The 18,029-nt window shown below is 44.0% G+C and overlaps 1 protein-coding gene across 6 annotated transcripts in view; it reads right to left on the minus strand.

Annotated features, from left to right (window-relative positions):
• Nucleotides 1-18,029, minus strand: part of EML6 (echinoderm microtubule associated protein like 6) — a 267,350-nt gene that overhangs the window by 22,850 nt on the left and 226,471 nt on the right. For all 6 annotated transcript variants that reach the window (XR_003045624.1, XM_025045093.1, XM_015587547.2 and 3 more), the window contains 5 exons: nt 9,004-9,082; nt 6,393-6,522; nt 4,755-4,853; nt 3,599-3,772; nt 35-243 (listed from right to left, as the gene is read on the minus strand). Coding sequence is in view for 5 of the 6 variants with exons in the window: in XM_025045093.1 (XP_024900861.1) it covers nt 35-243; nt 3,599-3,772; nt 4,755-4,853; nt 6,393-6,522; nt 9,004-9,082 (691 nt within the window). In the remaining variant the exon portion in view is untranslated. The remainder of the gene's footprint in view (nt 1-34; nt 244-3,598; nt 3,773-4,754; nt 4,854-6,392; nt 6,523-9,003; nt 9,083-18,029) is intronic.

Consider the following 18,029-nt stretch of genomic DNA (forward strand, 5'->3'; position numbering starts at 1 on the left):
GGGACCCCTCTCAGGAGCTTTCACTGGAACTCACAGCACCGAAGGCCACGGAGAGCATCGTCTGCATCTTGGCAGCCTCCATGGACCCGATGACTCCCTTCTTGTAAAGCAGGGCACTGCCTGCCAGGGTCCAGAACTTCATATGTTTGACCCCAACAGACACAAACTGCGTGTCCGAATCTGGGCGAAATTCCACCACAAATATTCGCTCCAGGTGGCCCCCTCGGCTGGCAACCTTGGCACCTGTGTGGGGGAGAGTCCCGTGAGGTGGCCCTCCTGAACCCCTGGGACCAGGCACAGAGCTCCAGCACAGGCCAGTTCTCAATCCCAGCAAGCCCAGGGCACACTTCAGTGTCCTTTCTTCTTCAACAGCAGCCTCCCTCCTTCAGACACTGCTCCCAAGGTGGGAAAGAAGCTGTGTGTCTGAGAAATTTCCAGAACAGCAAGTGCTGCTAATATAATCCCTGACGCCACTCTGCCCCACTCCCACAAGCCACATCCAGCATCTGTGGGAAAGAATGGCCCAGGAGATGGAAGCTTCCAGATATGAGAAAAGGGCAAAATGGCTTACGGGCATTCCCCATCCCCCAACATCACATGATTCACCCCAAAAGGAAGACAAACCCTCCCCTAGGAGTGTCACTGGAGACCCACATTCCGTTAGTCTTTACTTCTCCCCAAGAGTCTGTGCTTTTATTTTCTTTATTAAAAAAGTTCCCCATACTTATCCCCTGAGTTTTTTTCTTTTTTTCTCCTTAGTTTTATTTGTCTTCATCAAATCTCAACTCCACCATTTATTTGTAGAACAACTTGGGACAACCTCTCAGTGCCTCAGTTTCCTCATTTGTAAACTGAGAATAATAGTTCCCATTTTTGAAAGTATTGTACAGAAAGAATTGGTACAAGTGAAGCCCTTTAGAACAGTGCCTGATGCAGTGAGTGTTCTGTAAGCGTTAACTGTTATTATTATCACTCTTTTAGCTTCTTCTTAAATCTCTTGGCTTCTAGTCTTTTAGCTTGTATTTTAAACCTCATCTATTTTTATCTCATCAGCCCTTGAGTTTTTTTATTTCCAAGTTCTATTTTCTAACTTACTGTTTTAGTTCCAATTTCCTCTTAATTATCTCCTTTCCTTATATTATTCATACAAATACATATTTTTCTTCCCCTCTTCCTCTTACATTTATTTGTCTATATAGTGGCTCTCTGGCAGAGTAGGGCCAGGGCCAGCCAGCAGACACTCCCTACTGGAATTCCTTCCTAGGGACGGTTGGGGAGACCTGCAGGTTACCTCTCAGGTGGTTACTGTCTCTCTGCAGATACCTCACTACCTCAGGCTCAGAGGTTTTAAAACCTATGGTCCCCAAAGATACCATAAACTAAGTTAAGAGATAAACAATAGACTGGGAGGAAATATTTGCAAAACTTTTAAGAAACAATTAACATTAAGAATTAGTAAAGAATTACAAATCATAAAAAAAGACAAACAATCCTTCCACCCCAGTAGAAAAAGGATTTGAAACTGAATTACAGAAGAAGAAAGATATAAGCAGCCAATAAAGAGATGGAAAGAGGATCAATCTCAGGAGTCACTGGGGAAATGCAAAATCAAACAGTAAGATGCATATTTCTTCTAAGCCGCTATTTATTTTTCTCTTGTTTTAATCTCATGAACACTTCTAATTCTTGTGATGCCTATCTCTCCCTCTGTGCATTGGTTTCTGGCTTGTACGGAACAAATTTCATACAAGTATCTAGGACCTGACAACATGCATTTTATATAAGCTGCTCAATTTTTTACTCCATTTTATTTTGTATATTCTTACCTACATACACACAGATACACACATAACCTAGAGTTCCACAAATAAGGAATAAATAATATACTCTCTAATAATAACGAAAATGTACATATATCTCCCCAAAATGGATTATCTGTAAGCAGATTTGAAGTGAGGGGAAAACCACACACAATCATCTCAGGATTGATTTAAATATTATCACTGACTCAGAATCCTCTGTACAGACCCAAGCACTTGCTTCCAACAAAGACAATGGGAGAAAGTTACCAAGAGAAGGCTTCTCTTTTTCCTGGGAGCTTGTATAAAAGTCCTGGCTCCACCAGTTATCCCTCAGGAGATCAGAAGGGGCTCCAGGTGAGCAAGAGTCTGTGCTGGAGCAGGGGCAGAGCAGGACTGCCCAGAGGGACAGATGAGGGAAGTGAGGGGAGTGAGCCTGAACTGTGTATAGGGGCTAACGTGATAACTTTCTTCAAGGAACTAGGAACAGACTTGGTCTTGGCCACCACGGAGAGCAGAGTTAGTGACTTAGTAGAAAGGCATGATGAAGCGACTCAGGCCCTCACAGAAGAAAGGGCTTTATGAGAGCTTTCCAAGAGTGAGCGGGCTGCCTTGTGAAATGATGAGGGCCACGTCCTTGAAAGTATTAATCAGAGGATGGAAACCAGCCTGTTGGAAAGGCTCCTGGGGGAATATGTCCATGAGAGGGGTCCTGACTGGCAGGAAGACTTCTCTAGTCCTTTCAACTCGAAGAGGCTACGAGTCTATCATTTAAGATGCTCAAGTTCTCATCTGGGGCTGAGTCTATTTAATCAGCTGGCCACTTGACATTACGAGAAATGAACCTGCATTCCCAAGATATAGATTATGGGGCCATTTGGACACAATATACTAATGAATAAGAAAATGAGAAATGGATGGAATAGGATGAGTGAGTCTTATCATAAAAGTCCGCAGGTCCTCAACCTTCTTTTCTCATATGGGAACTCAGGAGAGATTGGAAATTTCCTCCCACTGTGCTCATCTCTTTACAGCCCCCCTCACAACCCTCTCCCATGGGAAGATGCTGAGATAACGGGACTCTAGAAGCCCTGGATTGGAGACGTGCTACCTCTATGTGTGCCTGGCTCAGCATGCCCCAGATACAGGCTGCCTGACTAGAGACAGACCTCATTAATGTCCTCACTAATTGGATCTGCTTTGCCAGCCTGAGAATATGCTCAGAAGATTGCACATCTTTGATTCTAAGATACACAAATTTAGTAGCAGCGTGTGTGTGTGTGTGCGCGCGTGCGTGTGTGTGCGTGTGCGTGCATGTGTGTTGGGGAGGGCAAGAAAGAAAATCTGCTAAATTAAATGTAAATCTTGATTATAAGAAGAATCTCCATTTCGAAGAAGTTAAAGTATAAAAAAAAAAGTTTCTGAGACTGTAGAGGTAAAACCCTGTCCCTAGTTTTTGTAATAAGGTGCAAGTCTTCCCAGAATCCAGGGGTCACCAGAAGAAACACCGAGGGTAAGAAAGTTTTGGTTGGAAGGTTGTTAGGACAGAAATGGAGGTGGCTGCTGCTTTCTGTTTGAGGATGAAGGCTGCCAGCATTGGGGCAATTTCCCAAAGTGTCCAAAGACCCTTCACTAACCAACACAGGACTTCCCTGGCCAGCCCCTCCTGACCATGGATGGGATCCTGAGATGCAGTGGCACCCAATGAGCAGCTTCTCCGGGACCCCAGGATCTTCTGCTGACCTGGCCCATGCCACAAGCGAGCCCCCTGGAGGAACAGAAAGCACAGCTCCTTTTACCTTCCTGCCAACGCCAGACGGTGATGGTGTGCTCAGGGTCCACGCCCACCGACACCAGCAGCCTTCCCGTTGCACTGAAGTTGATGTAATTCACCCCCTTGGAGTGGAAGCACCGCAGCATGGAGAGGGTGTGTTTGGTCATGGCATCCCAGATGTGGATGGAAGGTGTTGTTCCTGAACATGGGAGGCATGGCAAAAAACTCAGGCTGCAGAACAGTGGAGCCAAGGCAATGCTAACATTGGGCTAAAAGCCTTTTTAAGGCAAATGTTCAGGGGCCTTACAGTTACTGGGCCTAAAAGACCTAATGCCTGACCTGGCCAGAGGGGAAAGACAACAGCAAACATCTGCTGTGCTTTTAGAGACAGACATTTATGCTCAACACACAGACTTGTGGAGTTTATACAAAGGAAACTGATGAGGTCAATGATTTGTATCTGCAATTCAGCCAGATACAGTCAGCAAACATGATGCATCAACATGATTTTGCTGTGTAGATTCAAACTACTCACGACGGAACAGCCTTACCTGGGGTGTCTGTAACATCACCTGCATTGGGTGGGCAATGGCAATGAGGAAGCATCAAGGGAAAACAACAGCTAAAATAAGTCATGTTTGGAATAGTGAAGCACTCAACACCAGCATTAGAAAGTTTCAAATTAAATTTAAAAATGGACATGGAATCAATGAAAACAAGCAAGAAGATATGTTTGTAAAAACTGCCTTTGAAATGACAATGTTAAAAAAAACACTTTTCACAAATGTGAATCAGTTCACATTTGTCATTGGCAGTTTCCTAGGGTACAGAAGAGCCAGGCACACATATTGCAATCTACCCTGGCCAAGCACAACCACCAGGCTTCAGATGTGGCTCCTCGTTTGACACCTGGGGACTGAAAAATTATTCACAGGTCCACAGAGCTGGGGGTCATCCATTTATTTGGAATATTAAGCTCTGGTCTGACTTTATAGTTACTCAGAATCACTGATCACTGGATGTCGACTCAAGCAACACAGATACATTCAAGGCTCAAAAAATCAACAGCAACATCAGTGAGAAAGGGTGGATGTCAGTGACCCTTCCTCTCCCAATAATTGCTAATAAGTCAACATCCCTGCTCAGCTGGGAGAACTACAGTGGCGACAGGACCCTCCTACCTATCTGGCTGGTGGCCACCACGTTTCTGTACTTGGGGTGCTGGTTCACTGTGAGGCAGAGGATGTCATCCGTGTGCTCCAGGTAGAAGCTCTGGCTCCCTGGGAGAGAGACGGGGACGGTTAGTGGGGGAGCCTGAAGACCTCGGGGCAATCTCAAAGCTTCGTGTGGAGTCTTTGGAAATGGCCTGTAAAAAAGAGAGCTTACACCCCAAATTCTCACTTCAGTATCATCCTTGGGGAGATGGGAGATCACTTTTTACATTTACATATTCTGTTCTCGGCCTGGAAGAAGAGCTGGAGTCTGTTATCTAATACACACACGCTCCATTCAATCCTTCCTGCTGTTCTATGTGGGTCCGGAGCACAATCCAAACGCAAAAGCTTCCAGAGTCCAGAAAGATGAAGTTTAACATTTCCTCCTCCCCTTGGCCCAGGACTGATGGCTTCTCAATGTCCACCTCTGAGCAGGGTTGGGCAGGGGCCTGGAGATGACACTTTACTGAGCAAAATGGCACCATGTACTCATTGGACAAGGAAGACAGTGAAATAGGAAAACACAGATGGTCCCTGACTTATGATGGATCAACTTATGGTTTTTCAACTTTACATGTGAAAGCAATATGCATTCAGTAAAAACCATACTTCAAATTTTGGACTTCGGTCTTTTCCCGGGCTAGTGAGTGATAGGCAGTACAATACTCTGGTGATGCAGGGCAATGGCAGGGAGCCACAGCTCCCAGTCCGGCATGCCATCGGGAAGGTAAACAACCGAGACTCTACAGTGTAGAGTGTTAGATGATTCTGCCCAACTGTAGGCTAATGTAAGTGTTCTGACCACATGTGAGGTCGGCTAGGCTAAGCTATGGTGTTTGGTAGGTTACATGTATTAAATGAATACAGTATTTTCAAGTTACAGTGATTTTATTGGGGTGTAACTCCATTGTAAGTCAAAGAGCAACTATACTTAGGGAATTCCTTTTCATCATCTTTATCAAAGTGCCAATTCACTTGGGAAGGAACATAAAATTTTGAAAAAAATGATTTAAATTATGAAGCAAATAAGGCAGAATAGTAACATTTAAATCTGATGGTAAAGATATGGGTGTCTGTTAAATTAATTTCTAAATGCTTCCTTTTGCTTGAGGTTTGTTTTTTAAAACTATTTTTTTAAGAGTCATATCATTATGGGACATTTTGGGTATTTTCATTTATTGTTGTTCTCATCCTGATTATAAATGTGGCTAAATGCTCAAAACAAACAAAATTTGAAAATCTGAGCTGCTAAAATATTGATCGCTGTTAAAAATGAACGAGAAAAGTTCTCCTATGCTTCGTTCTTGGTTACCATCTATAAGGAATTTCTCTACTCCACACACCCTTTCTGGCTGCTCTCCATCCCTCTCAGCCTCCCAGGAGCTGACAGAACATGGACATCTCCCTTGATCCTGACACCTTTCAGTCTTCAAACATGGGCCTGAGCATTTCCTAGGACCAAGTGATACTAGTCTGGAACCGAGTGGAATGGCTTTAGAGGCAAGAGACTGCTTGAGCTTTGGGGCATCTACAGAGTGGAAAAGTGCAGAAAAGGGCTGAAATAAAAGACTGTATTACGATGGCGGTTTCCCCCGGCCCAGTCACCTGTGGAGAGGTTCTGAACGACGCCGGCCGCCGCTGTGTGGAAGATGATGTCAGCACCATCGTTCAGGTAGTGCAGGTTATTGCGACAGTCAAATCCTCTGTAGCCAAACACGTGGTCGAGAGCCAGCTCCTACACTCCCACACAAAGATGAAAGCGGCCCTTAGAGGAACAAGCCCCCACCTCAGGAACAGCCACATGTCTCGTGAAAACTGCATGGCTGGTGAAACAAGCAACCACTCACTGAAAACATTTGCTTCTTGACAAGCTGAGGATAAAATGCAGCCCTTTCTTTAGTTGCCCGAAATGCTAGAGGCACATGCTAACACATAGAATTACAGTGAGTTTTCTAAATAAATGAGATTCCCTTCCCAGGTCCTCAGGTGAGCCAACGCCTGCAGATTTGATGCTTTCTAAAGGTTACCTAGACATTTTCTGTCTGCACCTTGGCAGGCACTCTTTAGGTGAACTGAATGGTGGCTCAGAGATTTGCTCTGATTCTCACGGATGCAGCTGGGCATGGCAGAGCCGAATAGCGAGGCAAATGCCATGTTCATTCTGTTGCTAGGTGGTTGCCCTATAAAGTTTCTACACAATTTGCATTTTTTTTTCTTCAACAACTAGATACTATTATGGGTTTATAGTCTTTCTCTTCTTCCTGTCTTGTCTTCCATGACAAAGAGCAGTGGCTGATTCAGATCAGATCAGCTCTTAATTCCATTTGACACACATGTATTGTTGGCAGCTCTTCTGTGCCAGGCACTATGCTGCTTGGTGGGATACAAGAAGATGAGGGCCCCTTTTCTCTAGGTTCCCTGACTCTAGCCTTTTCTCTCTCCAATCATCAATTGCAAACATTAGATTAATTCTCCTAAAACACCACACTACCTCTTTACTCAACAACATTCACTGACTTTTGCTGCCTAAGAGATAAAGCCCAAATTCGAGGTGGCATAATTAGCCCCTACTCTCACATCACCTGTACCCCTTGGTCAAGCTGACTTGTCTATTTAGCCCGCATATCATGAACTTCCTATCTTTATAATTTTGCTTTTTAAAATATCTCTCGACTGGAAAGTGCTTCTCCTTTAAACTTATTGTCTGCCCAACCTCAGTCTCCCCCACCCCCATCCCTCGCCCCCATGTGTTTGCCAGAAATTGTGGGTATAATATGTGACCCCCAAGTTCTAGCGGACAACTGACTCAAGCTGGGCCATGAGATGGCTTCTCTCGAGAATTTAGAATTAGGGACACTGAGAGGCCCAGCTGTTTAGCTGAGGAGATATAAACTCAGGTGCTAGGTAGCATCCATAGTCTACCAAAGTAGTTCAAAAAGTCCGCACAAAAAGGATAGACTGCATCAGACACACATACGGCCCTGTAGGGCAGAAAAAGGCACCATCTTGGCTTAAATGGCTTTTCAACTCTTGGGTCTTGTCTTTACTGAAGCTCAGCTGCATTTCCTGACCTATGCTGCGCTCCATGAAAAATCCCAATAAAAACACATTTACCAATAAAAAATTTGAAGATGGATTTTTCTGGCCTCAGTGAGTTCACAGTCTAGGAGGGGAGACAGATGAGCAAGAACTAACAGCAGAAGAGTGCGTGACAAGGGCTGTGGAGGGAGAGTTTTGGAGGGAGTGCAGGAGGGTTTAGAGTGAAGAGCATTAGGGAGGGTTGCAAAGAAGATGCCAGAAAAGGCTTAGAAGGACGAGGGTGTGGGGTGGGAAGAGGAGGAAGTTCTAATTAGAAGGAATGAAAACACAGGGGCTTGAAAGTCCAAGGCAGCTTCAGAGACTTTTAAGTAATGGGTTTGGGGTTGGAGATTGGAGTTGCGGTGGAGAATCACAGGAGATAAGCTTGGAAGGTAGCTCCTGGGTAAAGTCTTGACACCATGCACTTGAACTTGGAAATCTCTTGGGTCTTAATGCTGGAGTAAGACGTGAAGAGTTATATTTCAAAGAGCTAACTCTGCGGGCAGCAGGGCATGTGTCAGAGAGGGACAGGGGAGTCTGAAGGCAGAACGAACTGTTGGGAGGCCGCTCTTCAAAAACAGCAGGTTCATCAGAGCTGTAATCCTCAGATCTCAACAACCAAGTTTACATCCCTGTCCACTTTCTGGCTTGGTGATCTTGGGTCTCTTAACTTCCTTGAGGTAATGTCCGCATTTGCAAAATGGAAACAATAATAGTACCTACCTCATAGGTGTAAATAAAATACTTCACGGGAAGTATGTAGCATAGTACCTGGCACATGGTAACTGCTCAGATATTAGAGACAGTGAATAAGTAAGTTCGTTCTCTCTCCTTCCCCGCTTCCTCTCCCCGTGAGTGGTACTCGTCATGGGAAAAAGCCAGGTTTGAAGGACATGAGATATTTTTGAGTTAGTACTGATAGGACTCAGTGGCAGGGCTGAAGGAATGTGACCCAGGGGATATGATTTTTGGTCACTGGGACAGGGGACACAACGCTATGCAGAAGGGAGAGGGAATGAGAGCCATCAGATCCATTCAGGTTCATACGAAGGCATCCGCGAGACATGTGGATGGTGACATCCACCAGGCCTAAGAACATCAATGTCAGACTAAAAGCAAAACCGTTTAACCTCCTCACCTCCACCAGTTTCTTTTTTTTGGTGATGTTGTTCTTCTGGAGTTTCTCAGGCTGGGGTGCTGCTCTGCTAACAGGTGGTCTGGAACAGAGAGTGGCCAGAAGCAGCACAGTGTTGAACAAAAAGCAGCAACAATGCTTGCCCGGCACAGTCAGCTGAGGCCAGTGCCAGGCTCCCATCTCTCTCCTCCCCGACTCAGAGGACCCTCCATCTGGGTTTCTTCTGTCCTACCCCTCTCCCCTCTGCCCTGGCAAGAAAAGTAGCTTCTGACATTAAGGGTCCTGCATGGTGGGACCTGGATTGACAGGCGTCGAGGTGGGCTTCCGCACCACACATAAGCCGTGGTCGTCAGGAACCAGTCCCTTACCCCCGAGAGCCAGAAAGAACACATGAGCCAGAGGGGCTGATTTTAAAACCAAAGAGGAGCCTAAGCACGAGAAGGAAAAAGCCATACTTGTCAGCATTGTTCGGAATGAGGCAGGGAAAGACCACGGCATGGTGCGAAGTGGGACTTATCAGCCAGGCTTGGGAACGGGCCCTGACGGCCACGTGCCCAGGTCATTGTTGCTGCCCAAAGGGACAGTAGGAAGCAAAGGGATAAAAGACAGAGAGAACTCCCACTGTGCCCTATCCCTCCAGGTTACAGTCCCTGCTAAACTGCTACTGTCATACTGCGGGTTGCTTTTCCTTCTCAGTTGTAGTGATCTGGGCTTTGACATTTAATTAGGAGACTTTACAGTGGGTAAGCCTTCATGGATTCTCATATGAGTCAGCTAGTTTTGGGTAACATGAGGTTCCCTTAAATCAACTTCCAGGAGTTTAGGAAACCCCAGCCCCCGCCACATGTTCCAAATCCATCAGTTATTGCTCTTGGGTTATGCAAAGAGAAAGGATTACCTTGATCCCCTTGTAAGCAGCAAACAAAGCCAAGTGAGAAACTTAGTACAGTTTAGAGCCGCGTTAGCAAGCACCTCATTCATGCACAAGCATTTTCCAAGTGAACAGACATTCCTGTGTGGCACAAACCATGCTTCCCGAGCATGCCAGCAAAGAACTAAAACAGAAATGAAAGAGTGCACCAGTCTACAAATTCAGAAAGCTCATACCCTGGCGTCTCTGGGCAAACTCTGCACTAAAGCGCCTACAGAATAGGGAGAAAAAAGGAAGCCTTGTCAATGCTTCCCGCACACTGTCTGTGATTTCGTGAATGCGCCTGGGGACTCTGCTTATTTTAGAGTGTGCTGGGGAGAAACTTGTTGTCAGAAGAACAATCATATCCTCCTGGATGTTGCTGGTAGTTATGCACAATGGATGCTTTGTTTCCGAATCAAGTTCAACTCATAATTTAGCCTAATAACTGCCAGTGTTTCTTGGTAGGGCAGCTTGCCTGCTGGAACGGCTTGCATTTTTGTGCTGGGGTAAAACAAGGTACCTTTATTTTCTCAGAAACTCTTCAGTCAAAACATGTTATGTAATCATAAGTGATCACTGGACCAAATGATATTATAATCACCACCGAAAAAGGGGTAGAGAGAGCACATCTCTGCAAACCCCCCGCTGACATCATAGCGGCCGAATTGAGCAAAACTGGGAGGCCGGGGACATGCCGGTTCTCACGATTAGACACTTCCTTCAGATTAATGATCACTTCCCAGGATATCGGCTCTTTCTTCTGTTTTAGTGGGACTTGCAAATGAAATCCGTGGGTTTCTTCTTTCACCTTAGAACGTTTACGTGTATGACAAAAGCAAGCCACGGTCTGAGAAGGGAGCAAGGGGGCGGACGCTCGGACTACAGCGTGGTTCGTAAGGCAGAATTTGAGATTAAACGTAGGGCTTGTTTTCGGGGTACACGCAGGTTGTATAATATGTCACATATTATACAGTGGATATAGAGTATGCATACAAGCACAAACATTGTGTATTAATGTATACACAAGATTGTATATATATATACACATATATACGTAGAGGCGATCCAATGCTTTTTTCACCTTGATTTTCAGTCAAAAACTGAAAAGTAAAGCAATCTCAGAATGTTTCTTTCATAGTTCACAAGCATACATTAACAGCTGTGTTGCTTCAAAACTAAAGATGAGACGGGCAAAAGGAAGAAACCAGCATCGTGGCAAATTCAGCGGGTTATAAGTATAGACCCTTTGCGGTGGTGGATTCTGCATGAACACTTAGTACTGGATGCTCATCAAACACCTGGGCTTTTGCAGAGCGCTATGAATACTTACTTGACAATTCCCTGCCTCCAAAGGAAAGCAAGTTAAAACACAATACAAGTATTAAAGGCTTCTTTCCAGGCATCTATAAACAGTGTTTGTAACATCACGCATGAGAGGGACTGCTAAAAATTTCAAATACGGCCAAACGCTGGAGGTTTCGCATTTTTCGGGGGATCTAAATTCTATCAGATCCAGATTCCACTGGAAATGTGACTCTGAAAAGCTTTGCTGAGGTGGGAAAGAGCAGAGTGCATGAGAACATTCACTCACTTTTCAGTCCAATAAACTCTTCATAGCCGGTTGTTCCTAGCTGGCACACAGGATGGGAGAGCGAGAAGAGTAGTGAGTACCATTGGGAAACAGCAGGGAGATTCAGAAAAGTTAAGAGCTGGGAAGCTGAAGGGGTGGGGATTGGAGGTGGAAGCAGCAGACACACAAAGGGGCTTCCGGGGGCAAGTGGGGTTTTCAAGAGACTCAGGTAAACAAAGGAACAGAGAATTTCCATTGGGCAAGAAACTTAAGGAGGGAGCCTGGCAAGAGAGTAAACAAACTGTATAATCAGGAGAGAGGACGATGGTCAGGCTTGAGGTTGGAGAGAGAGGAGAGAAGCTTTGCCAAGGAAGAGAGGGTGAGGGCAGGAAACCCAAGCAGAGGCCTGTGAACTCAAGCATGTGACTGGGAGTTAAGTAACGAGGTTGCCCTATTCTTGCCCAGTGCTGGGTGCAGACTGCTGGAGATCCACTCCATACTTGTGTGTAGAGTGACTACCTTGTACCCACATGTCCCCTATGGAAAAAAGCACATTCTGTGGGCAGAGAAGGAACATGTATGGTCAATCCCTGCTGTAACCCCATTGTCCAGCAGTTAGGCTGCTGAAGAGAAAGTTTAGACTCACTTAAAGGTGTGTGGAGCGTCACCCTGACACAGGTTCTCGACCCACAAAAGGCCGCCAAGGGTGGCCAGGGCCCAGGGATTTGCCCATTCTCGCCTCCTTCTGGGGTGCTGGGCTGTTCCTAATTCCCAAATCCAATCCATTCTCCTGGAGCTGAAGAGCAAGGGGTGGGGCAGAGCACACGATGACCCGAGATGCGCAATAGAGAGTTCAGAGCCACGGCTCTCGGGAAGCTTCCAAAATGACTGAGGCGGTTATGAAAATCAGTCACAGCCCCAGATGAGCACAGTGTGACAGCCAACTCGTACGGCTCGGAAAGCCAGTGAGAAAGTTGTTCCAAGCAGCTTCTATAAAGATGGGTGTGCATGTGGAGAAACTCAGCTACATTTAGCCAAGAAACACAAGTTTGAAATTGTATTTAATGTTGTCAGACACTGTTCAAAGTGTCCTTGGAGGAAACGTAGTTTTTTGCAGATTCCAAAATGTGCTATAAAATGCTCCAAGAGTTTTCAAAATATCTTGGGAAACCAAACTACTCTCGATCCAGGTTTTAGGTGAGAACCAGATAATCTACAGACTGTTTTAGAATTGTCTTCAAACAAGATCTCTCACCCCATGGATGGGCTTCAGGGCCTCAGTGAACCCCGTGACATTTGTGCCAAACTGCGTTTGCACATGTGCATTTTTCTGGGGGGTGGGGGGCAGGAGGCATGTTTTAATCAGATTTTCAAAGATTTCTAAGAGAGAGAGTGAGATATTAAGAACTGATGCTCTCTAAGATAAGTCCAGGTTTAAGAAAAGTCTTCAAAACCACGGGGGTTCTCTGTTATCAAAATAAAGGGAACTGGATTTTTTAAATTGTATTCCTGCGTCTTCCAGCACCATCAGCAGAGCTGCTCGGTGGTGAAGTGGAGTGGAAGGGAGTCAGGCAGGACGACTACGGGACGCCCCTAGAGAAGCCCACCACCTTAAAAATGCTCGACTGAAGCCTGTAACACAACCCCCCTGGGGGATATAGATCCAGACGTGGCCATTTTAGGTGAATATCAACTTATCTGGGTGAAAACTTGAGGTCATAAAGGATGGAGTGGAGGCAACCATGAGTAAGGTGGGCAGACTGCTGAAGAGGCCACTGCAGTAATCCAAGGAGTGGGAGTGGACGATGAAGATTTTGGCCTATACAGCGGTTGTGGAGACAGAAACGAGTGAATATTTAAAGAAATACGGGTAAAGTCTCTGTAACTGTTTAGCTCTAGTAAAGAAAGAAGGAAGAACAATTCAAGTGCAGTCCCAGTTTTCTGCTTGGGTGTCTGGGTGGATGGTGGCATCACTGACTGAAACAGGAGATCTAAGATGAAAGATCTAAGATCTAAGTTCAACTTTGGCATGTCGCACTTTGGCCATCTGTGGGCTGGCCATACTAGTTGGAAGTTCGACTGAGAAGTGAGACTCAGAGATATGACTGGGAATCATCCCCTAGTTGGTGGAATATATGAGATTCGTCAAGAGGAAGGTGTAGGGTAAAAAGAAAGAACGGCCAAAGGCGAAACCCTGAGGACCAAAAGCATGCGAGGGGCTGGAAGAGGAAGCAGAGATGGGCCCTGGGGAGAAATGGTTGGAGAGGCAGGGGAGGGGCCAGGAGGGATTGTTTCCAAAAGAGAAGTGAGGGAAGAATGCCTAACTTCACTGTCTGGTATGGTAGCCACTGGCCACATGTGGCTACTGAGCACTTGAATTGTGGCCGGTCCAAATGAAGATGTGCTTCAGCTGGAAAATATACACCAGATTTTGAAGACCTAATATAACTAATTTTTTTAAAAAAGAATATAAAATGACTTATTAATAATTTTTATATTGATTACATGTTAAAATAATATTTTAAAATATACTGAGTTAAATAAAACACATTAAAATTAATTTCACCATCTCTTTTAACTTCTTTAATGTGGCTACTAGAAAAATAACATTTGTGGCTTGCACTATATTTCTATTGGACAATGCTACTCTAGAAGAAACAGTTCTTCCTTTTAACAAGACAGAAGAGAGTGGATTGGATTAGGGAATTAGGAAGTCACCATGTCATCAGAATGGCAGGGACAGAAGACAGATGGAATGGGCTTGAGAGTGAAGGAGAGACTTGGTAAAGCCTGGATGAGAAGGGAAAAAGGGAGGGAAAGGTTGGTAATATGTATGTAAGTGTATAAGATAAGTTGTTTTTTTTTTTTTCCTTGAAGAGAGCTGGGTGAGGATGAGAAAGACTGGAATGCGTTTCTTGGCTGAGGACATTGATCCAGCTATGGGGGAATGACACAGGAGAGATGAGGAGGGAGCATGGACGGATAGGAGGCTAAAGTCCAAGCACCAGCCTTGAATAGGAGGAGGGACTCACTTCCTCTAAGAAGAGAAGGAGGGAGGTGAATGATTTATGTGGGGTGGAGGATGGGAAGCAAGACAGAGGAGAAAGAAACAAGTACCAAGATACAGTTCATGCCCAATAGCTTCTGTTTTCTCAGTGAAGGAGGACAGGAAAGCCATCTGCCAGGAGTAAAGGGGGTAGGGTTTAGGCAGAAGATTGAGGAAGGGGCAAAAATTTGTCTGACTGCTGAGAGGGTGGCAGAGGGAGCCAACCAAAGACAAGAATGAAAATGAATGAACAGTGAAGAAAGCCCTTGTGCAGCAGGCAACATAGACTCTGATGAGGGCAATCACACCGATATAATTTTCTAGTCTAAAATCATAGGAGAAATATATGGGTGAAGAGCCAATGAGCCTGGAATAGTGACATTTAGGCAGGCAAAAGAAATGAGGTCAAGAGAGAGCTGATGAACCAAAAAAAAAATTGGAGGTGTCCAGGCGCTGATGTCTTAAGATGAAGATCAGGTGTACTGAGAATGAGATGAGAGGGGAGGTTAAGTCACTGAGGGAGAGAGAGACTGTGGATAACAATGTCACCCACGGCACGGCAGCAGCTGTGGTCAGCCAGTTGACTTCTAGCTGAACTCCTCAGAGACAGGATATTGATAAATGAAAGGAACAGGGAGGGGTAGAATATGGTAAAACATGGCTTAAAATCCAAAGGAATGGAGTGGAGCTGGTTAAAAAGCATGCCAATTATACTTTAAACACACTCACAAAAGCACCCTAATCCACCATAACTCAAGGGGCACAAACTGTGCACCCTAACAACTGCCTCTGCAAATACCTCAGTTACCACATCACCACAACAGTAGAAAGAGGCAGGGTAAATGACCCTGGTAGCATTCATTCCCTCCAAATGGAGATCTGAGAGATGTTCAGAGACTTGATTAACATAATCAGACAACTCTGCCACTGTCTTCTAAGAGACGTTCCCTTTGATGCACTCCCCATGCATGAATTTGAAGCAACTGATTACACTGTAGGAGGATGATTTCCTAGGTGTATCAATCTTTTTAAAAAATAATTTTATAGCATTTTACCTCTGAATTTTTATGTCCTGGGACATTCTTTGTTCTAAAAAACAAACTATTCTCTAATGAATGGCAGGTCTAATTCCTAAAACTATCCATTATGTGGACAACATTACTTTGCTTCAAACAATATAGAATATCAAGAGATTTGAATTAAAAAATCATTTATGATGGTAGCATTAAATTCCCTTTAAAAAATTATTCAGCTTTTGGTGGAGTTACATAGCTAAACCATACGCCTGTAAAATGATTCATTTCAGTGTTTCAGGGATTAATAGATATTATAACTTCAGTTCCTTCCACCTTGTTAAAGAATAGGAAACTTGCTACGTTTTATCTGCTCAGGTCAGCTATGAGTGTAGAATTCTCACTGAATCAAGGGGTGGAGGGAAAAAGGATTTAGCCTAGAGAGAAACGCTCTGAAGGAGCAAGGACACTCCCTCTCTGTTCACCCTACACATGAGCAATCACTCTCTCAGGGTAAGGTTTGAGCTTCACTTATACACAACATATATGTAACTGTGTGTCTCTGTACTAACTCGTAGGTTGTGTAAAGTCACTCCATCATCACAAATGGGATTGAAATGCAGAATTTGAGGTTCCTATTTATTGGGAGAAGTGTCAAGATAGGATGCAGCAGTTTTGACAGATCTCAGTCTGGTAAATTCATCAGCACCTGCAAGTAAGATTGTCAGTTCCTAGCAACTCTTAGAATACAAACTCACAGAGTGGCTATTGATTAACGAAGACAAAGGGCCTCTGTCAGGCCTGTGGAGCTGAGGAAAGTGCCAGGCGAGCCGGGCCATTTTATTCCTTGAGACCACCATGGTGGGGAGCACTGTCCACTTCCCCATGCTCACTGTGCCACTGGAAAACTTGAAATGTAAATTTAATGATTAAATAAAGCATTTTTTTAAAACTGGGGAAGCTTCTCCCAGCAGATTTTCTGTCCCTAAACACAGCATAAATATTTAGAAGAAAAACTGGGATTAACTATAGATGGTGGTTTGTTTTGATTCAGGGACAGCTATCTAAACCTTTCTCATATTTTTACAATGTCACCTGTGAGCATGTTCTTTGTTTCAGTGTAAATCTGCCAACAAAGAAGCTTTGCATGTAAAAATAGGTGTGACGGCTACAATAACACAGAATTTTATTTTCAATTATTTTTGCCTTGGGTTAAATAGATTTAAGCCAAAAAAATAAAACATTTTAATTCTTAATGGACAGATAGGTATGAGATTATAAAATCATTTAACCAAGAGCAGTCCCACAGCCATTTGGGGCATCACCAGATTCTACACGGGGTCACGCCATTTCCCACAAAGAGAAAGCCACCCAAAAGGGCTAATGAAAGGAAGGTAAATGTTATTGACAAAGAATGGATTTATAGGCCATTTTGGAGACAGATTAATTTATTTGAACATTAAGAGAAGCAGACTAAATAAATTCAATATTCATCTACTCATTCAAGAAATATTTGTTGACTGTGTACTCTACAAGACACTGTATTAGGCACGTGGTAGAAGCCATGGTAAACACAGTGCCGATCCTTGACATACTGAGTTTCATAAATGAAATTTTCAATTCAGTGCAACTTTAAATATCTTGATGCTCTGGACTCATTAAGGAACCAATATTAAACCGTTCTCATATTTTTAATGGGAAAGGTTTAAGAATGAAACTTTAAGAATTTTTTTTTTTTTTAAAAACCTATTAATTTGGGGGCTGAAACAAACAAAACCCCTATAACATTTCTTTATAAACCTATGGTGTACAGTTTTATTTATAGGACTTTCTTTTCACTTAAGTTCATAAATCTGTACAAATCTATTCAAAAAGAATATAGGATAATAGGAGAAGATACATTTTAGGGCCTTCCTGATTCAGCCATAAACAGATTTAAGAAAAAGGAAAACCCTACTGCTAGAAAAGAATTCTGAGGTCATTTAGTGCAAGGACCAGTGAATTCACATAACAGGGGACCACCCTGGTCTGTTTCATTGGGGGTACTCTGGGGATTTAGGATATCAAAACACTGCCTGAGGAAATGCTGTCAGCTCCTGCCTTATGTAACCATATCTATAGCTTTTCATATACTCTAAAATTAAGAAACATAACAATGTCTAACTTTTGTGTTATCATCTCTCCATCATTCATATCACTGTCCTATTCTGATGACCAAGCAGATTAGTGTCAGAAGTGAGATTAATGCCAAGGAACCCCCCGGAGCCATTGCTGGATACAGCCAGACATTTTCCAGGTAATCACTGGATACCTGCTGAGGTTTTAGATATAAGAAGAAATACGAGGGAGCTAGTTTTGCTTCGATTCTCACTGGGGTAACACTTTTTGTAAAAGTCAGAGATTCCAGAACTAAAAAAAATACAAGGGGAAATGAAGATGCCAAAGGGTTCAAATGTTGGAGAGGTAATGATAATAATAACCAAGTCG

This window comes from Pteropus alecto, unplaced genomic scaffold (assembly GCF_000325575.1).
Source record: "Pteropus alecto unplaced genomic scaffold, ASM32557v1 scaffold131, whole genome shotgun sequence".
Taxonomy (NCBI): Eukaryota; Metazoa; Chordata; class Mammalia; order Chiroptera; family Pteropodidae; genus Pteropus; species Pteropus alecto.